The sequence below is a fragment of the Dryobates pubescens genome, chromosome 20, assembly GCF_014839835.1.
Source record: "Dryobates pubescens isolate bDryPub1 chromosome 20, bDryPub1.pri, whole genome shotgun sequence".
NCBI lineage: Eukaryota > Metazoa > Chordata > Aves > Piciformes > Picidae > Dryobates > Dryobates pubescens.
In genome coordinates this window covers 21,627,860-21,650,407 of record NC_071631.1, presented here as the reverse complement: position 1 = coordinate 21,650,407, position 22,548 = coordinate 21,627,860, and the positions used below count along the sequence as shown (strand labels likewise).

General features: G+C 59.0%; 1 protein-coding gene and 1 long non-coding RNA gene across 2 annotated transcripts; one reads left to right on the top strand and one right to left on the bottom strand.

Moving 5' to 3' along the window:
- Positions 1-255: 255 nt before the first annotated feature.
- LOC128898229 (uncharacterized) lies at positions 256-1,610 on the bottom strand. Its single transcript, XR_008462754.1, has 3 exons — positions 1,364-1,610; positions 1,200-1,229; positions 256-330 (listed from the first exon to the last, which is right to left on the bottom strand). It is a non-coding gene; the product is annotated as an uncharacterized LOC128898229 (long non-coding RNA).
- An 8,274-nt stretch (positions 1,611-9,884) lies between these two features.
- TMEM220 (transmembrane protein 220) lies at positions 9,885-19,046 on the top strand. The gene is made up of 5 exons (XM_054171056.1): positions 9,885-10,128; positions 10,264-10,293; positions 11,166-11,226; positions 18,176-18,299; positions 18,880-19,046. Exons 1-5 carry the CDS (start codon positions 10,042-10,044, stop codon positions 18,941-18,943), a joined length of 366 nt encoding a protein of 121 aa, XP_054027031.1. The 5' UTR covers positions 9,885-10,041; the 3' UTR covers positions 18,944-19,046.
- Positions 19,047-22,548: the final 3,502 nt, after the last annotated feature.

The following is a 22,548-nucleotide window of genomic DNA, read 5'->3' as shown; positions in this document are numbered from 1 at the left end:
CTCAGAGTCGGGGTGCAAAGGTGAGGCCATGCCAGCAGCAGGGCTCTCCCTTCACCTGCTGCACAACCAGCCACCAGCACTCAACCACTGACTAGCTTCAGAAGCAGGCCTCACACCATTTAGTCCTCATAACGTAGAGGGACATTTCCAGGTGGCCTGCTCTTAATCTGTGACTCAATTAAACAAACAAACAACCCCAAAACACAAACTCCCAAACATTCTGAGGGCAGATGGGAGCAGAGACTCTCTTCTACACAGCAGGACCATACCTGTTATTGAGGGCTTCATGCTGACAAGCAGTGTCAGAGCAGCAGGCACTAAGTAGACAACCTGTTGATGAAACAGGAATGAGTGCAGCAAAGCTTCTCAGGAGAAGCAGCAGCCCCCTCGACATGGCTGCTGCTCCCCTTTACCACAGACTGCCAGGTGGGGAGAGCAGCTGCCAGCCCCCCTCCCACTGGCACTGCTCATCTTCAGCACCAGCCCCCAAAATCCTGCAGCATCAGCTAGTGCCAGTCCTTGCTGCTCAGCTGCTGGGTTACCGACCCCTCGCTGCCCAGACAGCCCTCGCCCTGCACTCTGAACCCCAGGGAAAGGCCCTGCGGGACACTCGCCACCCATCGCGGGCAGCCAGCCCCTCCGCCCACACTGGGCATCTACCCTGGCAGCAGAGCGCCTATTGCTGCCACAGCCCAAGGCTGGCATACACAGCAGGGCACCCTGCCCCTCAGCAGCGGGTCCAGGCCACTGAGAGAGGCTGCGGCAGCAGACAGGGAGGAGAGCTCCAATCGGGACTGCGGCGGCCCCGCCGAGCTGGCGGGAGGGCGGTGACCCGCGGCAAGCAGAGCTGGCGAGGAGCCGGGAGATGGCCCCGGCACAGAGTCCCGCGGGACGGCAGGAGCTCGGTGAGTTCTGCCCGGGGAAGCAACGCTGAGCCGGGGGCAAGAGCGAAACTGAGCCGGAATGAGACACGGGGCGGTTTCAGCCGCCGCTGCAGGGCAGCGATCGCTCTCCCGCCGCCTTCTTGCTCTCCAGCTAACGGCAGCCGGCGGCGTCCTCCGGCGGTCCCGCAGCACAGCGGAGCTGGGGCCGTCGACAACCCCCGGCGACGGGCGGAGGGCGGCCGGGGCCGCGGGGCAGGGCCAGCCCCGAACCTGGCATCTGCCTCGCTGCAGCTGCTCGGTGCTTCCCGTACTCACCGTCCAGAGCCCGGCGTCGGGGTCATTCACCTGTGGCCGACAGATGCGCACTGAGACCCCGCAGCGGTCGCCTGGCCCGGGGCCACTCCCTGCGGGAGGGCACCGGACGGGAGCGCAGCGGGGCCGCCGCCGGCGGCTCCCAGCTCAGACGGCCCCGTCCTCACCTGCACGGCGGCCGCCAGCCCGAAGAACGCAGCCATGAGGAGGTTGCAGAGCCGCCACAGCCAGACCGACGTCCGCCCGCCCGACATGGCCGCGCCGCCACAGCCGGAGCGCGGCCACGGGGGCGGGACGGGGCCGGGCTCGGGGCCTGCTGCAGGCGGGGCGGGCAGCGTGAGCCACCCATCGCCACCCGTTCTTTAGCTACTTCTGCCGCCTGTCCCGGGGATGCTGCCCTGCGCTCCGCTCTGCTGAGATGCCACTCGGAGTGCCTGACCCTCCTGGGACCCTGCTTCTGAACCTCGACGGCTCCGCGGGACTGAAAGACCTCCAGCAGCCGTGGCACAGAGAATTCTCGGGGGGGATTTTGATCCGCGGAGCAGAGAGCTGGGAGCAAGACCCCCGGAGACGTAAAGGCATCTTTCCTTAAAGCAATACCCTGCGCGTAAATCACACGAAAGCCTATAGAGCTGGGCTCGGGGCGTCTCAGGGCAGCCGGGGGCCGGGCAAGTCTGCTCAGCAAGTCGAGGACGAAAGCTGCGCATGGAGTGGGACAGAAGGGGCGGTGGGGAACGTCCTACTGGAGAGCTTTGGTTGCACGCTCGATAGCAGCCGCCCGGAGTGCTACGCAGGGTACCGGGACAATCACTGCCCACCGCGGGCCCCCAGCCCCTCCGCCCGCACTGGGCATCTCCCCTGGCAGCAGAGCCAGCCGCAGCCCAGGGCCGTCCCCTTGCACAGGGAACTCGGCGGCGCGGCCTCTGCCCACGAAGCAGCTCCCAGCACACAGGCCTCGCCTCCTGCTTCTCAGCACGTGGCCCGAGGCACCGACAGAGGATGCGGCAGCGACTGAGGAGGAGGATTCGTCTCGGAACTGCGGCGGCCTGGCCGAGCTGATGGAAGGTTGGTGACCCGCGGCAAGCACAGCTGGTGAGGAGCCGGGAGATGGCCTGGTCAGGGAGTCTCGGGCGAGGACAGGAAGAAGAGGAGAAGCAACCAATGGGATCCTGGGAGGCATCAAGAAAACTGGGATCAGCAGGTCTAGGGAAGTTCTTCTACCTCTCTACTCTGCCCTGCTGAGACCACACTTGGAATACTGTGTCCAGTTCTGGGCTCCCCAGTTCAAGAGAGACAGAGGCCTGCTGGAGAGAGTCCAACAGAGAGCCACGAGGATGATTAGGGGACTTGAGCATCTCCCCTGTGAAGAGAGACTGAGAGCCCTGGGACTGTTTAGTCTGGAGAAGAGAAGACTGAGAGGGGATCTGATCGATGTCTATCAATATCTGAGGGGTGGGGGTCAAGTAGATGGGGCCGAGCTCTTTTTGGTGGCTGTAATAAGCCAAGGAACAACAGGTTCAAGCTTGAACAATGGAAGATTTCACCTCAACGTGAGGAGAAACTCCTTTACAGTGAGAGTGCCAAAATCCTGGAGCAGGCTGCCCAGGGAGGTTGTGGAGTTTCCTTCTCTGGAGACTTTCCAACCCCCCCCTGGATGCATTCCTGTGCAGACTGCCCTGGGTGATGCTGCTCTGGCAGGGGGGGCAGACTGGATGATCTCTTGAGGTCCCTTCCGACCTCTAATACACTGTGATACTGTGAAGTCTCTGCCTTCTGCCCGGGGACCCAACGCTTAGGCTTGGGCTGCCCAGGTCCCCCCCGGGAGGGGCAAGGGCAGGTGGGGCCGCGGGGGCAGGGCCAGCCCACGTCCGCCCCCCTGCAGCTGCCTGGCGCTTCCCGTGCTCGCCGTACAGAGCCGGTGACGGGGAGATGCGCGCTGAGGCCCCGCAGCTGCCCGCGGGAGGGCACCGGCGGGGAGCGCAGCGGAGGCGCTGCCGGCCGCCCCCCAGCTCGGGCGGCAGGGCCCTCCCCTGCACGCAGGCAGGCCGGGCGGCGTGAGCCACCCATTGCAACCCGTTCTTTACCTGCTTTTAGTGCCTGTCCTGACGATTCCACCTCCTACTCCGCACTGCCGAGACCCCACCTGCAGTACTGGGGCCACCCTGGAGCCCTCCGGCGTCAATTTTGGCGATCAAGCTGCGACTCTGCTTCGGAACCTCGACGTCTCCGTGGGATGGAAGAACTCCGGCAGCCGCGGAAGCGAGAATTCTCGGGCAGAAACTTTGATCGTGGGGCAGAGAGCTCGGAGCGAGGCCCCCGAAGAGGCACAGGCATTTCATGCCTTCAATTCGCTCTGCGCCCAGCGCTGTGTTGCCTTTATTTGATGCTAAACTGGTGCATTTAAAATTTAGCAGTGAGCTCGTTCCTCACAATGTGGGGACCCGTACGTGATTCCCCTGTCTGCAACGGCTTTCGGGACCCTGCAGAAGGGGGGCGCCCCCGCCGATTTCGGCGGCCCGGAAGGAGGAGCCTGGAAGCCTCTCGGAGCACGGGTAGACGATTTAGCCTGTGAGAAACGAACTCACTGCTGAAATTTATAACCAGTTTATTATAAAATAAAGGCAACACAGTGCTGGGCGCAGAGCGAGTTTGCTCGAGGCGCACCTTAACAACATGAATTGAAATGATATAGACGGCAAACATACATATTAATATAGTAAAACATACATATTCATATATTCCCCAACACGCTCCCACCCCTCTCCAGCAGGACTGAGACAAAACTTGCACTCTTGACCCGGCCAGTCTTCAGACCTGTTGGCGCCCCAGCCCTCTCTCCCAATGCCCCACACAATACAAACCAATCAGCCCAATGACCGAGCCCCACGGTCCCTGCGAAAGCCAAATACTAAAGGCAACACAATTTCTCACAGGGGGGCTCTTCGGGCTCTTGGTGACGGTCACAGATTTGAGCATAATGAACTGCCTCGGGCACAGCAGGTTTGACCTTGCGTGTAACCCAGGCCTGAGAGCTTCCGAAAGCTGCCCTCTCCTCTGGGTTATTTGGCTCCCACCACGGCTCTGCCAAGGGGAAATTGGTGCGTACCGTTCCCGTAAGTGTTCCCCCCCACCGCAGCCTCCCTCAGCGGAGCAAGCAGCTGCCGCCCGCCCGAGTGCTCGACACTGCCCAGGGCTCTCCAATACACAACCTTTAGGCCTCTTTTAACCGAACCTCAGTCCCCAGCAATTCCCCTGGCCAGAGCCAAATAGTAAAAGCAGTTTCTCGCAATGCCTCCCCTTCTTTCTACTACATTTGGCTTGAGCCATAATAACCTAAGAAATCCTCCCAAGAGAATCCATTTTTTCCACCTGTTCCAAATGTGGGGCCGGAACAGTTACATAACCTGGCAACAACTCTGTAACAACCAAAAGGATTCTAGTTTCAACTTCCTGGTAAAAGGAATGGGATAACAACTGATGTTCCTTGCCTGAAAACATTTCCTCTTTTACTTTAGTAGGTACCACACACAGGGAGTGGCTCTGCTATACATACCAATGTCTGGGTGACAACTTTCTCCCTCCGAGTGGCTAACCCTGGGAATTAGGAGTCCGGTTTCACTTGCAGCTCCACTCACATGGCCGATGGGGCTGCTGCCCACAGCCATGGCTCTAGATCTTCTTCGTGGCATTACAGAGGCCTTGCTTCCTTCAATCCCCACCAATGCTCTGCTTGGACCATGTCCCCTTCCCTTGTTCAGGGAGGATGTACCAATTTCGAACCCCGACCTGTTTCTAGTTTGTGATGTTTTCAGGCAAGGACCATTACCACTCCTGATACTGGGGCTCATCTCATGACCATCTTTACATCCTCCATTTGGGGTACCACAGTCCATTCAGTGGGTGGATCCACAGGTCCTTTCACTCTGGCTGCGTGTGTCCATCCTCTCTCAGCCGTCTGTATCGCAGTCTCTGTGTTCCCACTAGCTGAACGCAGTTTCTGGTGCTTTAACACGAAGAACATAGATGAATAAAAAAACAACCTGGAAAGAAGACTACAAAAGGCAGTTAAAACAAGCTCCATTGACCTTTGGTTGTGCAACTGGAAATCTGAAGAGATTAATACTGCAAGCCTTTCATGGTGTTCACTCTGCTGCACCAGCTGCATCCAGCCAAGCAAGTCCGGCTGACCAGCAAGTCCGCTCTCGGCCCAGAGTGAACTGTGCAACTCCTCCTGCACCGGCTCCCGCTGCTGCCACTGCGGGCCTCCACCAGCACCATCACCAAGGGCCGCAGCCCCTCCTGCTTGCCCAGCCCCCTGCCAGGTGGTCACCCTGGATCTGCTCCGGGCTGATGCCGTAGAACACCCAGGCCCGCTCCCATCCGCCCGGAGCTGTCTCACTCCTGCACGGCCACACGGGCAGCATGGGTGGCCCACAGCCAGGCAGCCGCCTCCTCCACCTTGAAGCCTGGCGACACCTGTGCCTCCAGGTCACCAGAAGATGCCCCGCTCCACTGGAGAGAAGCCGGCAGCCGAGACCCAAATGCACCGACCTGCTCCGGGCTGCCCCGTTCCTCCCAGCCCGCCGCAGCCACCGCCAGCAGCAGCAGGAAAGCTCTCCACCCGCCGCCGCCGGGCTCATCCCATTCCTCCGGGGAGCAGCTCCAGACCCACCCCGAGCCCCTGGCAGGCACAGCTGCTCCAGCAGCACTGCCATTTCCCACTGCAGCAGCAGCGTCCAGAGCCCCAGCAGGGCCCCCAGCAGCAGCAGCCCCAGCACGGGCAGGGGGCCCGGCGTCGCCCACCTCGCCCTCCCAAAGCCTGCTCTGCACGTGTGGAGAGGACACTCTGCCTTAACCTCACTGAAGTCCTGGGCAGGCACTCGCAGCTCCGCAAGCGGCAGCGCGGCATCCGCACACACACCCGGCACACCAAACAGCCCATCCAGCCTGAAAGAAATAAATTCCACATCTCATTGCACCTTGCTCTGCCGCTCCAAGACAGCACAGCATGGCCTGCAGCAGAGTGCTCTGCTGATCAGCTTCTCGGGCCCCTGCGTTAACCTGCTCACTGAGCTGCTGGCTCTTAACAGAAGCCCAGGAGCCACAGCCTCGGGAGCAAGTCCCCCACTCCTGAGTGGACACATGCAGCGTCATCTGGAGCCAGCACAGCAGGAGCTCTTTGCAAACCAGAATTTAATATGAGACATCCACCATTAGTGCTGTGGCTGCCACTGCTTGAATACGCTCCGGCCAGCCTCGGATGCTACTGTAGTAGTCAGTTGTAATAGTTGGGACAAAAGAATCCTTTATTTGTTACATTACATGGAAGAATAAGAAGGTTAAAAGTTGTCAGTTGATAGGTGAATATATAATGGAACAATGTTGAAGACCACAGTGTTCTGTTTTGCAAGGTATTGTGGGTAAATGCACAGCAACAAGAACTGGTCGGGGGGGCAGGGGAGAATTTGCGCATGTGCACAACTAAAGGTCAAGAAAAGGACAAATGAGAAGACTTAGGAACCCTCATCGGAGGGACCTCCGACTCAAATGACGACCCCTGCCCTAACCTACAGGCCTGTGCGCTAGTGGAAGGACCCGAGAAGGAGGCGGACCTGGAAACAGCTCGGAGCATGACGTTACGTGACCCAAAGACTATATGAGGACAAGACCAAGTCAGTAGAGTTGTGAGCCGTTGGTAGAGCAGGAGAGTCCCCGGCCGCCAGCGCTGCTTGTGCTCTTTTACCCTCAATAAAAGTTTGATTGGCCGTAATTTTGTCATCAATTTATTACACTACAGGCTTACATGACCCTCTCCATTCCTGAGTCAGCACTCCATCCTCCCTCCGTATACTCAGGGAAGAGAGGCTCAAACCGGAACAGTAATCCCTTGTCTTCCCTGTCCAAATGAAGTCACCATCCCCCACTGTTATGAATAACTTTCTTCCACATACAGCAATTGTTTAAACCTTTCACAATACAACAGCTTAAGCTCAACCACCAACTCTGTACACATAGGCTGCAACTCCCTGCTTCCAGCTCCTTTCTCTTCTTGTTTTCCTTTGGTTCCTCCCCATCTCAGAGCTCATACCAATCACCTGCTTGACACAAATTGTTACTCCATACATCACACCCACCAATTCTTCAGATCAAACCCAACTGACTCTATCCCTCCATCCACAATCCACAATATCCAACAATCCTTGCCTTGGGGCTTGAAGAGACACAATCCCCCCCTCCTTCCAACCCCAATTGTCCCTTCATCCCGACATCAACAGGTTTATCTACACCTAAACTCCCTCTATTTTTGTCACTGACCCAGACTTCTGGGTTAATCTCTGCCCATCCTTAATGTTTAACTGTAATATTCTGACCATCATCTGCCCCTCTTCCAGAACTACCCTTATGGCCAATTGAACTATCTCTCCCTCGTAAATTACGTCTTGCACTTGGTACTACTAAGATATAGCCTAGCCCAATTCTAGCTTCAGTCTCCAAACTAACATCCTTAGCTACCGGGACTTTAAACCTTCCCCCCTTTGCCCCTAAAACTCGCTCTCCACACCCCCTCTAGGAACCTTGGTAACACGAGTAACCCTCCTTCTCCGACCTGAGCCTGGCCACCTCCTGGGCCTGATCCTTCAGCAGTCCCTGGATAGGCCGCTGCAGCTCCTCCCCGCAGCAGCTCCTGCTCTGCCGGCGTCTGTGCCAGCGCCTCGCCCGCCGCACCCTGATCCTGCACCGCCGCCCGCAGGTGCCGGTGCAAACACTGGCACTGGCCTTGCAGCTCCGGCTGCTCTGCGCGCAGCCCCTGCCTGCCCTCCGCAGCCTCGCAGCCGCGGCGCCGCTCCAGGCCCGTCCAACTCCTGTAGCAACTGCCGGGAGTTGCTGCGGCCGCACTCCCGTTCCTCCTCCAGCCGTGCCAGGCTGTGGCTCAGCCCTGCCTTGTCCCGGGCCAGCCCTGCTGCCAGCTGGTGGCCAGCGCGTCCCGCAGCTGACCCTACGTTCAGCTCCTGGATCTACTGAACATTTAACATTTCTTCTTGAGGTCCCACTTTTATAAAGTGGTTTCACTCTCTTTCCTTCCTTGTATAAGCTTAATATTATATCCTCAAAAACCTTAAGATCTCTCTTCTCCTTGGGCAATCTCGTTTCAAATGCCCACCTCCCCACAATCTACTTTTCTCTCTTGGCCCTTTCTCCATTATCCTTTTTGCCTTATCCTGCGTATTGTGCCTCCAATACGCTACCCCAGAGGACTGGCCGGGGGTATATCCCTGGGTAGCCTGGTTGCTCCCATGTTTCCCTGGGCTGGTCTACAACCTGACCCTTGCCCCATTTCCCGAGGTCCACCGCTTTCCCTCACCAACCGCTTCGTCCCTTCGCTGGCCAAGTCCCTCGCGGGAGACTGGAAACGCAGTTCGAAGGACTCCGCACTGGCTTCGTGGATCCGGACTGTCCAGCCCACGTCTCACGCACACGCTCTCACTCAGCTCAATAGCCGCCCAACCGGACAATACTTACAGCCCTTTTCTTGCCCGGGACGTTGTGCACAAGAATTACAGGCAGCCGCGGCAGCCGGGAGCTCCTTCCCTTGCCTTTATCTTATAGTGTTGGCTGGATCGTCTACCCGTGCTCCGAGAGGCTTCCAGGCTCCTCCTTCCGGGCCGCCGAAATCGGCGGGGGCGCCCCCCTTCTGCAGGGTCCCGAAAGCCGTTGCAGACAGGGGAATCACGTACGGGTCCCCACAATTGTGAGGAACGAGCTCACTGCTAAATTTTAAATGCACCAGTTTAGCATCAAAATAAAGGCAACACAGCGCTGGGCGCAGAGCGATTGAAGGCATGAAATGCCTGTGCCTCTTCGGGGGCCTCGCTCCGAGCTCTCTGCCCCACGATCAAAGTTTCTGCCCGAGAATTCTCGCTTCCGCGGCTGCCGGAGTTCCTTCCATCCCACGGAGACGTCGAGGTTCCGAAGCAGAGTCGCAGGCCATCTCCCGGCTCTCCTCACCAGCTGTGCTTGCCGCGGGTCACCAACCTTCCATCAGCTCGGCCAGGCCGCCGCAGTTCCGAGACGAATCCTCCTCCTCAGTCGCTGCCGCATCCTCTGTCGGTGCCTCGGGCCACGTGCTGAGAAGCAGGAGGCGAGGCCTGTGTGCTGGGAGCTGCTTCGTGGGCAGAGGCCGCGCCGCCGAGTTCCCTGTGCAAGGGGACGGCCCTGGGCTGCGGCTGGCTCTGCTGCCAGGGGAGTATGCCCAGTGCGGGCGGAGGGGCGGGGGGCCCGCGGTGGGCAGTGATTGTCCCGGTACCCTGCGTAGCACTCCGGGCGGCTGCTATCGAGCGTGCAACCAAAGCTCTCCAGTAGGACGTTCCCCACCGCCCCTTCTGTCCACTCCATGCGCAGCTTTCGTCCTCGACTTGCTGAGCAGACTTGCCCGGCCCCCGGCTGCCCTGAGACGCCCCGAGCCCAGCTCTATAGGCTTTCGTGTGATTTACGCGCAGGGTATTGCTTTAAGGAAAGATGCCTTTACGTCTCCGGGGTCTTGCTCCCAGCTCTCTGCTCCGCGGATCAAAATCCCCCCCCGAGAATTCTCTGTGCACGGCTGCTGGAGGTCTTTCAGTCCCGCGGAGCCGTCGAGGTTCAGAAGGCAGGGTCCCAGGAGGGTCAGGCACTCCGAGTGGCATCTCAGCAGAGCGGAGCGCAGGGCAGCATCCCCGGGACAGGCGGCAGAAGTAGCTAAAGAACGGGTGGCGATGGGTGGCTCACGCTGCCCGCCCCGCCTGCAGCAGGCCCCGAGCCCGGCCCCGTCCCGCCCCCGTGGCCGCGCTCCGGCTGTGGCGGCGCGGCCATGTCGGGCGGGCGGACGTCGGTCTGGCTGTGGCGGCTCTGCAACCTCCTCATGGCTGCGTTCTTCGGGCTGGCGGCCGCCGTGCAGGTGAGGACGGGGCCGTCTGAGCTGGGAGCCGCCGGCGGCGGCCCCGCTGCGCTCCCGTCCGGTGCCCTCCCGCAGGGAGTGGCCCCGGGCCAGGCGACCCGCTGCGGGGTCTCAGTGCGCATCTGTCGGCCACAGGTGAATGACCCCGACGCCGGGCTCTGGACGGTGAGTACGGGAAGCACCGAGCAGCTGCAGCGAGGCAGATGCCAGGTTCGGGGCTGGCCCTGCCCCGCCGCCCCGGCCGCCCTCCGCCCGTCGCCGGGGGTTGTCGACGGCCCCAGCTCCGCTGTGCTGCGGGACCGCCGGAGGACCGCCGCCGGCTGCCGTTAGCTGGAGAGCAAGAAGGCGGCGGGAGAGCGATCGCTGGCCTGCAGCGGCGGCTGAAACCGCCCCGTGTCTCATTCCGGCTCAGTTTCGCTCTTGCCCCCGGCTCAGCGTTGCTTCCCCGGGCAGAACTCACCGAGCTCCTGCCGTCCCGCGGGACTCTGTGCCGGGGCCATCTCCCGGCTCCTCGCCAGCTCTGCTTGCCGCGGGTCACCGCCCTCCCGCCAGCTCGGCGGGGCCGCCGCAGTCCCGATTGGAGCTCTCCTCCCTGTCTGCTGCCGCAGCCTCTCTCAGTGGCCTGGACCCGCTGCTGAGGGGCAGGGTGCCCTGCTGTGTATGCCAGCCTTGGGCTGTGGCAGCAATAGGCGCTCTGCTGCCAGGGTAGATGCCCAGTGTGGGCGGAGGGGCTGGCTGCCCGCGATGGGTGGCGAGTGTCCCGCAGGGCCTTTCCCTGGGGTTCAGAGTGCAGGGCGAGGGCTGTCTGGGCAGCGAGGGGTCGGGAACCCCAGCAGCTGAGCAGCAAGGACTGGCACTAGCTGATGCTGCAGGATTTTGGGGGCTGGTGCTGAAGATGAGCAGTGCCAGTGGGAGGGGGGCTGGCAGCTGCTCTCCCCACCTGGCAGTCTGTGGTAAAGGGGAGCAGCAGCCATGTCGAGGGGGGCTGCTGCTTCTCCTGAGAAGCTTTGCTGCACTCATTCCTGTTTCATCAACAGGTTGTCTACTTAGTGCCTGCTGCTCTGACACTGCTTGTCAGCATGAAGCCCTCAATAACAGGTATGGTCCTGCTGTGTAGAAGAGAGTCTCTGCTCCCATCTGCCCTCAGAATGTTTGGGAGTTTGTGTTTTGGGGTTGTTTGTTTGTTTATTGAGTCACAGATTAAGAGCAGGCCACCTGGAAATGTCCCTCTACGTTATGAGGACTAAATGGTGTGAGGCCTGCTTCTGAAGCTAGTCAGTGGTTGAGTGCTGGTGGCTGGTTGTGCAGCAGGTGAAGGGAGGAGCCCTGCTGCTGGCATGGCCTCACCTTTGCACCCCGACTCTGAGCACTCAGCTCCGGAGTGGAGCTCAAGGCTGCGAGTGTGCTCTGGGGCTGGCACCTTGGTTCTCTTCACTTCTAAGAGGCTGCTGAGATACTGGAATGGGCAGCCCATGGAAGCTTTTGATGCCTCCTCCCTGCAGGTGTTTAAAGCCAGGCTGGATGAGGCTTTGAGCAACATGGGCTAGGGTGAGGTGTCCCTGCCCATGGCAGAGGAGTTGGTAATAGATGATCTTCAAGGTTCCTTCCAACCCAACCCATTCTAGGAGGCATCTAGATGATGGAGAGCGGCTTGGCAAGGTCCTGTGCCAGCTCCCTCAGCACTCTCAGGTGGATCCCTCTTAGCACAGTGGCCAGGTGCAGTTCCAGCAGGACTTTTGCCTCTCTCTTGACCTCTCTGCATGACCTAACAAGATCCCTGACGAGGCAGAACCAGAACGTTGGCATGGCTTCGTGCCCCACCTCGGCACTCAGGCTGCATCCCTTCAGGGCCTATGGGTTTGTGAGTGCTCAGTTCCCAGGTGCTCTCTGGCCCTCACCGACCAAGGGAGAGTCTTCCATTCTCCAGACCGTTTCTCTCCCTCCCAGGCTCTGGGATTCCTGAGGCCCAGCCTGGGCAGCAAAGGCTGAAGCCAGGAAGCCCTTCAGTAACTCTGGCTTCTCTGCATCCTGTGTCCCCAGGGCTCCCTCCTCATTCAGCTGCAGGCCCACATTCTGCCTGCTCTTCTTTCACCACGGAGGGATTTGAAGAAGGCCTTCTTGTTCTCTTTTACTTCCTTTGCCAGATTTAATGGCCAGAGGGCCTTGGCTTCCTCACTGCATCCCTCCCTTGGCTGGCAGTGTTCCTAGCAGCCTCCCAAGTGACCTGTGCCTTGTCCCACACACTGTGAACTTCTTTCTCCCATGTGAGTTTTTGCAGCAGCTCCTTGCTCATCTGTGCAGGTCTCCTGCCTCCTCAGCCTGATTGTGGACTTGGAGGAATGCATTGCCCTTGAGCTTGGAGGAAGTGGTGTTTGAACATCACCCAGCTCTCCTGGGCTGCCCTACCGGCTAGACCCTGGCCCATGGCCTTCCTCCCAGCAGCTCTTTGTCGAGGTCAGAGTTAGGCCCTGCCAAAGACCAGTGCTGAAGTCCTACTTCTTGCCCTGCTTGCTCCTTCTGGGGTCCTCATCTCCAGCATCTGCTGGTCACTGCAGCCAAGGCTGTCCCCAGGCTTTCCCTCCCAAACCCAGACCCTCTTTGTTCTAAGTTGAAGCAAGGCCCAGCAGCACAGCTCTCCTGGTTGCTTCCTTAAGGCCCTGCCTCAGAAAGTTGTCATCAGTGCAGGGCAGGAACCTTGTGGGCTGTGTGTGCCTGGCTGTGTGGCCTTCCTGGCAAGGATCAGGGTGGCTGCTGTCACCCCTGAGCCCCAGGGCATGGGGAGGTGGTAAAGGAAGTGGGGGGCCTGGAGGGGTTGAAGGCAATGAGGGGAGAAGGGGTGGCTGTGGCTGTTAGTTTGGGGGAAGTGGGGGGGGTGGAGGGGGTGTGGGCAGTGAGGAGATTCGGGGGGGTGGAGGGGGTGGGGACTTTGAGGGGAGTGGGGGGGGTGGTGGGGGGTGGAGGCAGTGAGGAGATTCGGGTGGGTGGAGGGGGTGGGGGCTGTGGGGAGGGAGTGAGGGATGAGAGGGACCTGTGATGGGGGAAGGGTGGTGGAGGTGGAGGTCGTTTGGGTTTTAGAGTTGATGGTTCAGTAGCACTGGGAGAGGGAATCTGGGGACGTCCTGGAGGTGGTGTGGTTGGTAGGGCCGAGGGGCTCTGGGGACGTCCAGGAGGTGGTGTGGTTGGTGGGGCCAAGGGGCTCTGGGGACGTCCTGGAGGTGGTGTGGTTGGTGGGGCCGAGGGGCTCTGGGGACGTCCTGGAGGTGGTGTGGTTGGTGGGGCCGAGGGGCTCTGGGGACGTCCTGGAGGTGGTGTGGTTGGTGGGGCCGAGGGGCTCTGGGGACGTCCTGGAGGTGGTGTGGTTGGTAGGGCCGAGGGGCTCTGGGGACGTCCTGGAGGTGGTGTGGTTGGTAGGGCCAAGGGGCTCTGGGGACGTCCTGGAGGTGGTGTGGCTCGAGGGGCAAAGGGGCCTGGTGGGCGAGGAGGCTGCCCTGGGCTGGGGGGGCTGCGAGGCTGCTCCTGGGGCTGCAGGGCTGCAGGGCTGCGGGAGGGCGAAGGCTCTGTTCTGCCAGCCTGGGGTTGGGGCCAGCTGTCCATCTGTGTGCGCCTGTTCAGCCACTCTCGTGCTTCTGCCCTGGCTTTGCTTTCCCTGTGGAGACAGGAGAGCCTTTGAGTCCTCCCAGCAGCCAGCGCAGGCAGCAGGCAGGGGCAGAAGTCCCAACTCACTTTTGCCTCTTCTTGTGACACAGCATTGCCAGGTAGCACAGCAGAATGGTCACTGGCACAGTAACCACAATGGCAGCTGTGGCCACCAGACAGCTCTCCAGCACCCTCTGGGGACACTGAGGGCTCTGGGTGTCCTGGGCAGCATCCCCAGTTGTGCTTCTCTCCTGGGCCATACCTGGAGGAGCAAAGGCAGCGTTAGGTCTGCAGCAGGGAGAGCCTCCCCTCCCTCCCCACCCGCTCCCTGGGCCAGCTCCCACAAGCTGAGGGGGAAGCTGCCCCATCTCAAAAGGCACTTGAGCCTTGCTCTCCCTTTCTGCCCTTTCTCCAGCCTGGCATTGCTTTCCAGCTCAGCTCATGCAGCTTGGAGCTGGGATCGACTCCTGGACCCCTTCCCTTCTTTCCCCTGTGCAGGCCACAGCATGGCCAGCCCTGTGTCTGCAGCCTCCTGCTGCCGAGGCTCAGGGCTAAGGCAGGGGGAAGGATACCAACCCTGTTCTCTCTCCAGCTCATCCAGCGCTCTCCTGAGGGCTTCAAAAGCCCTGTGGGAAATCTTTCCCTGCTCAGCTACATCCTTTGCCCTTGGAGGACCTAAACAGAAGGGGTTTAGCTGAGTTTCAGACGACTGCAGTGGGGAAGCCCAGGGCCAGGCTGTGAGGCCGGCAGAGACTCACCCTTGCGGCGCCTGCCAGGCTGCAGTGCACGCCGCGGGGGAGGAGCTGCCTGAGTCCTCCCTTCGGGCCGAAACTCCGGGGGCTCCAAGAGGATCCGGAGGTCCGGGTGTTTAGCTGGGGAGCCGAGGCCTCCTCCAGCCTCCTCTAGGAACAAGCAGAGATGGGAAACCTTTCATTGCCTGTGGGGATCCACCTCTGCCTCAGGGACCTGCGGGCGCTGGAAGGGGCTCAGGGAACTCGGAGGGAGGGAACCACAGGAACCCAGGGCTCAGAGCTCCTGACCTCCTCACTGGGGCTGTTCCCAACAGCTCAGGAGCCTCCCCAGGGAGGGATTGCAGCCTGCACACAAGCACTGGCTGCTCTCCTGTAGTAGGCAGCTGCTGCTCTGGAGCCTGGGTTGCCAGCTTAGGGCAGCCCAGGGCTCACAAGTCCCTTTCATTTCCCATCCTGCTGGATGCTGCCAGCTGAGCAGGGCACAGCAATTACCTGAGGGGCTGCTGGCTGGAGGCACCTTGGTTGCTTCGGCAGAGGCTGGCGGTGAAGCAGTGCTGCCTTCCAAAGCTGCCTGCTGCTCAGCCTCTCGCTCCCTCTCTGAAGAAAGCAAGCAGGAGAGCTGGGTGAGATGGAAGCCTTCCCCATCAGGGAGATGGCATCTCCAGGAGGCAATCCAGCTCAGAGAGATGGAGCAGGCTGACAAGAAGAGCAGAGGGAAGGGTACCCACCTTGCTGTCCTCTCTCCATTAGCTCCAGCAGTTTCCTGACAGCTTCAGAAGCCTTTCTGGAAATCTCTGCCTGGACAGATGGGTAAATAGCTCTTGGAGGACCTAAGCAGAAGAGGTTTAGCTGAGTTTCTCAGGAGTGAAATCGAGAACAGCAGTGCTTGGGCTGTGAGGTCAGCAGAGCCTCACCACTGCGACGCCAGCCGGGCTGCAGTGGACGATTCCAGCCGTGCTGCAGGGCTCGTTGCCAGGGGGGCATTGAGCCAGTCCTCGCTGCAGGCACATCTGTACCTAAAGAGCCAGAGAAGGTCCTGTCAGCTCTTGGCACCTGCCTGGGCAGAACTGAGTCACAGAAGCCTTGAGGGGCTGATGGCAAGGGAGGCCACCCCGGGCAGGTCTGTGTCCTCATGCCTGCTGAGGCAGCCAGCTAGGTGAGCCTTGGGCTTGGAGCTGGCAGCTCTCAAAGGGAGGGAAGAGCCAGGCCCTACCTGTGCCATGTGCCAGAGCCTTAGTCTTGGAGCCCGGGCGGGAAGCTGGAGGGCCTTGGCCTCCAGGCAGCTCTGCAAAGAAGCACAGCAGGGAAGAGCCTCTGAGACACAGCTGCAGACAGCTCTGCAGGAGGCAGCGGCAGCGAGTGCCGCTCAGAGCCGGGCAGCCCACGGCACTCAGCTCTGCCCTCCCCTCAGGAGCAGGCTGCAAAGAGTTGCAGCCTGCCTGCAGTGGCAGCGTGCTGGGAGCACACGGAGCTCTGAGCTCAAGGCCAAGCAGCCCCCTGGCTTGGCAGCAGCTCCTGCTCCAAGGGGCCAGAGAGAGCTTCTGAAGGCAAAGGGCCCTGGGGCACATGGCTGAGCCCTCCTCACTCCCCATCTGGCCCTGTTCTTGGCTGCAGGTCAAGAATGGGCCAAGAGATGGAGGAGTGAGCACGAGAGGATCTGGAGGCAAAGGGCACAAGGAGCTGCTCTTGGCACACTGTCAGTGTTTGTCCTTTCAGGGAAAGGGAGAGTGGGAAGGTACCTGCGCGGTGCTCCGAGGGCTTGAGAGCAAGCTGCAGGTGTGGAGCTGGATAACCAGGGGCTCCTCCATCCTCATCTAGAAGCAAGCAGAGATGGGGAATGGTTCATTGCAGGGCGGCATCCCCCTGGGCCTCGGTGGCCTGTGGGCACTGGAAGGGGCTGAGGTGCCGAGGTGGAGCAGGGAAGGTGGAGATTGCTGAAGCTGCAGAGGGGCCTGGGGCCCTCAGGCACCCAGAGCAAGGCCTTGCTGAAGCGCTGGAGGGAAAACCTTCAGCCCCAAGCTTCTCGGGGGGAAGAGCCTCTGGCCAGGCAAGGCTGCACCAGCCCTGCTGCTTACCTGCTCCTCGGGCTCGCAGTGGAGCTCCACCCACAGCCCTGACTTGCAGGGCCATGAAGAGGAGGATGAAGAGGAAGAGGCGATGAGTGAGGGCCATGGCTCTCTGCTCTCCGACCGACTCTGCTGCGGCTGCCGCTGCAACTTCCACGCTGTGGCTGCTGCTGCTGCTGCTGCTGCAGTGGAGCCCAAGGGCTGAGGGGCTGTGTTTGTAGGGAGCAAAGCTTTGTGACAACAGAGGGCACCTTGTGACCTCACAGCCAGGCCCAGGCCCCTGACAGCCATGTGGTGACCTCACAGCCAGGCCCAGGCCCCTGACAGCCATGTGGTGACCTCACAGCCAGGCCCAGGCCCCTGACAGCCATGTGGTGACCTCACAGCCAGGCCCAGGCCCCTGACAGCCATGTGGTGACCTCACAGCCAGGCCCAGGCCCTGGCCCAGGGTAACTGCTCTTGGGGAGCTGCTGCAGCACAACCAGCAAAGCTTCCCTCCTGGGGAGGGGATCACATCTTGCTGGGCAGCTGTGCACAAGGACTGGATGCAGGATGCTCTGCAGTGGGCAGCTGCCAGCCTGGAGCCCAGCTGGACACCTTCAGGGGGCTCAGGGCTCACAAGTCCCTTTCACTCTCTCCTGGCAGTGCCATTCAGCTGAAGCTACACCTGAGGCACAAACCTTGTCAGGACACTCTGCAAGTGACACCTGCCCCTGGGCTTCTGCTGCTTGTGCCAAGCTCTGTGGAAAGGGAGGACTGAAGCAGCACAAGTGTTGTATCTCTGCACTGTCCTTTCCATTCCCCAAGGGGCATTTGCCATTTGAGTCCGTGGGAGACCCAGATTCTGTGCTCCTGCCTCTGCTGAGCTGCAGAAGCTCTGCCAAAGGGGAAATGGATCACAGCATTGGGTTATGCTGAGCTCTTGAGTCTTGGCAGCTTCAGTGGCTGCCTGGGGGGCTCAGAGCCCTGTGAAGACTGCTTTGAACTTCATATGTGCTGGTGTTGGCATTGCTGAGCTGAGCGAGAGCCACCCATGTGTGCTCACCTCTGCCCCAGGAGCCCTGGCAATGGACATGGAAAGCCACCAGAATCTGAGGCTGCACTCATCCATCTTTTGTATTTCTCTGTCAAAAGCCACCAGACCCCAGGCAGAGCTGTGGTCCTTGCTGCTCATCTTGGGAAACCTCAGGCAGAGGCTTCTCAAGGAGGGAGAGGGAAGATGTTCCCCAGAGTGTGCTGTGGTTGCTCTAGCCCCAGTGGCTGGGGCTGGCTCCCCTGCACATCAGTGGTACTCTGGGGTCATGCTCAGCATCTGGTTGTGGCTGTGAGCTCCAGAAGGCCATTCCTTCTGCCCAGAACTTGCATTTGTAACCTGCTGTGTGGTTGGCTTCCATGCATGTGGAGTGCTGGAGTGAGGCCCCAGGTTTCTTGTTTCTTCTTTCTCAGCAGTATTTGTGATCACAAAGGTTCTGCAAGCAGTTCCACCTTCCTGAACTGTGTGTCTACTGGATGCATCTTTTCAGTGACTCAGTCCCTTTCTGATGTGCAGAGTCACCTTTGTGCTGCAGTTGGTGGCAGTCTTTTTTCCCTCAGGTAATGGTGTTTGGAGGTTCCTCTGTGCCCTTCATTCTGCTGGCTGCATTGCTGGGATTACTGCCTTGGCCTGCTCTTTGTTTGCTTATGCTGAAGGAAACATTGTGCATGAAGAGGAAGGCAGGTAAGCAACTCTTGCTGTTTTGCCCTGCCCTACCTAGTGCAGCCAGGCCATCTCCTTCTGGTGCTCACCTTTGTGTGGTGCCCTACTGCAGTGAGTGCTGCTGGCCCAGGGCAGTCACAGAGGAGGAACCACAGCAGAGACTGGTTGGACAAAAGAGCTAAAGGAGCACAATAGTGGTGGCTGCCTCCCAGACCAGTTCAGTGGGTGCTGTGGGATGCAAGTTTAGGAGTGGAACAGGTTGCCCAGGGAGGTTGTAGAGGCCAGGCTGGATGGGGCCTTGAGCAAGCTGCTCTAGTCCTTGCCCATGGCAGGGGGCTGGAAGCAGATGTTCTTTTGGGTCCCTTCCAGCCCTAACCATTCTGTGAATGTGAAACAGGAACTGGAAGCAGGCATTTCTGCAGCTATATTGCCTCACCTGGTGGGAAGCAAAGTTACTCCATGGAAAGCTAATTGTAGTCCTAGTGAAGAACCCTGAACTTGTCCAGAGGAGGAGACATTACTGGGTTGGAGGCAAAGTGTGTGATTTTTAGAAGCAAAGACCTGTCTGGTTTTGTGATCTGGTTCCTGCTTGGTTTTGTAGAGAATTGCTTGGTCTGGTGATCATTACAGTATGGATGAGCCTCTGTCACAGTTCAGCAAAGTAAGTGTTGTTCCCTTCTGTGTTTGCAAACACACAGCTGAGCTTGGCCACCTGCTTCTCTGCCCCACCTTCTCTTCTAGCTGAGCAGCAGTCTGCAGCACCTTGCATAGAGAAAAAAAATCTGAGGGGAAGTAAGGGTAAGGAAAGGGGTCTGGGGCTGTTCCTTTAAGGAACAAGGGCTAATGAACTGTTAATGAGCTGCTAATGAAGCCATTTGTGCCGCTGCTCCCAAGTGACACAACTTCACAGTCTCACAGTATAACTAAGGTTGGAAGAGACCCCAAGGATCATCGAGCCCAACCTGTCTCGACAGACCTCATAACTAGACCATGGCACCAAGTGCCACATCCAATCCCCTCTTGAACACCTCCAGGGATGGGGACTCCACCACCTCCCTGGGCAGCACATCCCAGTGACGAACGACTCGCTCAGTGAAGAACTTTCTCCTCACCTTGAGTCTAAACCTCCCCTGGCACAGCTTGAGACTGTGTCCTCTTGTTCTGGTGCTGGTTGCCTGGGAGAAGAGACCAACCCCCACCTGGCTACAGCCACCTTTCAAGTAGTTGTAGAGGGCAATGAGGTCACCCCTGAGCCTCCTCTTCTCCAGGCTAAGCAACCCCAGCTCCCTCAGCCTCTCCTCACAGGGCTGTGCTCAAGGCCTCTCCCCAGCTTTGTTGCCCTTCTCTGGACACCTTCAAGTCTCTCAATGTCCTTCTTAAACTGAGGAGCCCAGACCTGGACACAGGACTCAAGGTGTGGCCTAACCAGTGCTGAGTGCAGGGCACAATGACCTCCCTGCTCCTGCTGGCCACCCTGTTCCTGATGCAGGCCAGGATGCCATTGGCCCTCTTGGCCCCCTGGGCACACTGCTGGCTCATGTTCAGGCAGCTGTCAATCAGCACCCCCAGGTCCCTCTCTGTTTGGCAGCTCTCAGCCACTCTGACCCCAGCCTGTAGCTCTGCATGGGGTTTCCATGGCCAAAGTGCAGCCCCTGGCACTTGGACTTGTTGAATGCCATCCTGTTGGCCTCTGCCCATCTGTGCAGTCGGTCGAGGTCCCTCTGCAGAGCCCTTCTGCCCTCTGACTGACCAACATCTGCTCCCAGCTCGGTGTCATCTGCAAATTTGCTGATGACTGACTCAACCCCCTCATCCAAATCATCAATGAAGATGTTAAAGAGCATGGGGCCCAGCACTGATCCCTGGGGGATGCCACTGGTGCCTGGCTGCCATCTGGCTGTGGCACCATTCACCACCACTCTCTGGGCTCAGCCTCCAGCCAGTTCCTAACCCAGCACAGAGTGTTGCAGTCCAAGCCATGAGCTGACAGCTTAGACAGCAGTTTGCTGTGGGGGACGGTGTCAAAGGCCTTGCTGAAGTCCAGGCAGACCACATCCACCAGACAGTCACCTGATCATAGGAGATCAGGTTGGAGAGGCAGGACCTGCCCTTCCTAAATCCATGTTGGCTAGGCCTGAGCCCTTGGCCATCCTTCAGGTGCAGTTATTGCCCCCAGGATAATCTGCTCCATCACTTTCCCTGGCACTGAGCTCAGGCTGCCAGGCCTGGAGCTTCCAGGTTCCTCCATCCAACCCTTCTTGTGGATGGGGACCACATTGGCCAGTTTCAGTCACCTGGGACCTCTGCAGTGAGCCAGGACTGGAGGAAAATGATGGAGAGCGGCTTGGCAGCTCATCTGCCAGCTCTCTCAGCACCCTAGGATGGATCCCATCCGGTCCCATGGACTTGTGAGTGTCCAAGTGGCTCAGCAGGTCCCCAACTAATTCCTCATGGATTTTCAGGGCATCACACTGCTCCCCGACCCCATTGCCCAGCTCAGGAGGCCACTGGTCCTGAACTCCTGCCTTGCTGTTAAACATTGAGGCAAAGAAGGTGTTCAGGACCTCAGCCTTTTCCCTGTCTTCGGTCACTGTGTTCCCCTTCAGGTCCAGTAAGGAGTGCAGGTTCTTCTTGCCCTTCTTTGTAACAATGCTTTTTATTGTCTCTCACAGAGGTGGCCAGTTTCAGTTCCAGCTGGGCCTTTGCCTCTCTAATTTTATTCCTACATAATCTAACCACTTCCTTGAACATACCTTGAGAAGCCTTCCCCTCCTTCCAAAGGTGATACAGCCTCTTTTTTCCCCTTAAATTCTCCAGGAGCTGCTTGCTCATCCAGGCCCAGAGCCTTCCCCTTGGCTCATCTTTCGGCACATGGGCACTGCCAGTTCCTGTGCCTTCAAGAGCTCCTGTTTGAAGTAGGTCCAACCCTCCTGGACCCCTCGGTTCATGAGGGTTGGTACCCAGGGAACTTTACAAATAAGTTTCTTAAAGAGGCTGAAGTTTGCCCTCCTGCAGCCCAAGGTGAAGGTTCTGTTGGTGCTAGTGAGGCTCTCTGTACTGGTGTGTGCTGCATCAGGCAGCTGATGCGGAGCTGCAGAAGGCTCTGGGTAGCTGCAGTGCCTCCACACTTTCCAGCCTCTCCTGAGGGCTGTTCTGCAGCAGATTTGCTACATTGCTGTTAGCTGGGAGCAGGGACAATCCCGATCTGCCAAACAGTCCACGTGTGCTGGGAGAACATGGCTCAGATGCTCTGGGCAGGCAGGGTGAGTCTTGTTCATGTAGCCTGAGGTGGCAGAAAAGCTTTTTCTGCTAGCCCTTGCTGCCCCTTCAGTAGAAGAGTCTGCTGAGGCATCCACAGGACCCACATGAAAGAGGCTCCCTTGCTGGCTTAACAGGGGTGAATGTTTCACAGCACTCTGAAGTAGCTCTCTTCCATCTGTTTCCTCATAGGACCCCCCTGGGTGGAGCTGGCTTGGCTGCTGCAGTGGTGGTTGCCCTCTTGCCCTTGGTTTCCTGGTTGTACATTTCAGTGCACAGTGAGATGCGAACCTCTTGGCCCACACACTGTAAAACAGTCATGTAGCAGCAGAACCACAGAGTTGTCAGCCAAAAGGGACCTCATGGATCACCCAGTTCCAGCCTAGAGCTGGGTACATGTTGTGGGACTGGGTATTTATGGGCTCCTAAGGAAAGGGCAGCATCAGGCACCCGAGGAGGTCTGGCTGCTTCCAGCAGTGCACTCTGGGGTCTGCCAGGAAACCAGAGGGCCACTGTCACACCGAGGGAGAACTCTTCTCTGGAAGCTGCTGTTCAGCTGGCTGCTCCAACCATCCAAAGTGTTGCAATGGTCCAGTCCTGGCATCCCTGGATCACCCTCCAACCACCTTGTACTTCGGGCAGTCTGTTCTGTAACACAAGGCCAGGGCAGGGCAATGCTCTGTTTCAATAAATGATTGCAACAAAGAAAGAAAGAGACTAATGACTAAATGGATGGCTTGCAGTGCTGGGAGGAAGGGGCATGGCTCGAGGCAAGGACATTTTCACTGCAGATTAGGAAGAAATCCTTTACAGGGAGGGTGGTGAGACACTGGAACAGGTTGCCCAGGGAGGGTTGTCCCACCCAGCAGAACTCAGGATGCCAGAAGGAGAGGGCAGGGGGCAGCTTGACCAGCTGCTCCTTCCAGGGACACAGACAAAAAGCATCCCTGCAGCAGGGAGTGCCACCTCTCCATGGGCCAGAGCCTTTCTCTCCCCTTCTGCCTTTTCTCCA

Coding starts and splice junctions, on each gene's coding strand:
- TMEM220 (XM_054171056.1), top strand. CDS start 10,042: ATGTCGGGCGGGCGGACGTCGGTCTGGCTGTGGCGGCTCTGCAACCTC. Junction 10,129..10,263: donor GGCTGGCGGCCGCCGTGCAG/GTGAGGACGGGG, acceptor TGTCGGCCACAG/GTGAATGACCCCGACGCCGG. Junction 11,227..18,175: donor CATGAAGCCCTCAATAACAG/GTATGGTCCTGC, acceptor TTTTTCCCTCAG/GTAATGGTGTTTGGAGGTTC.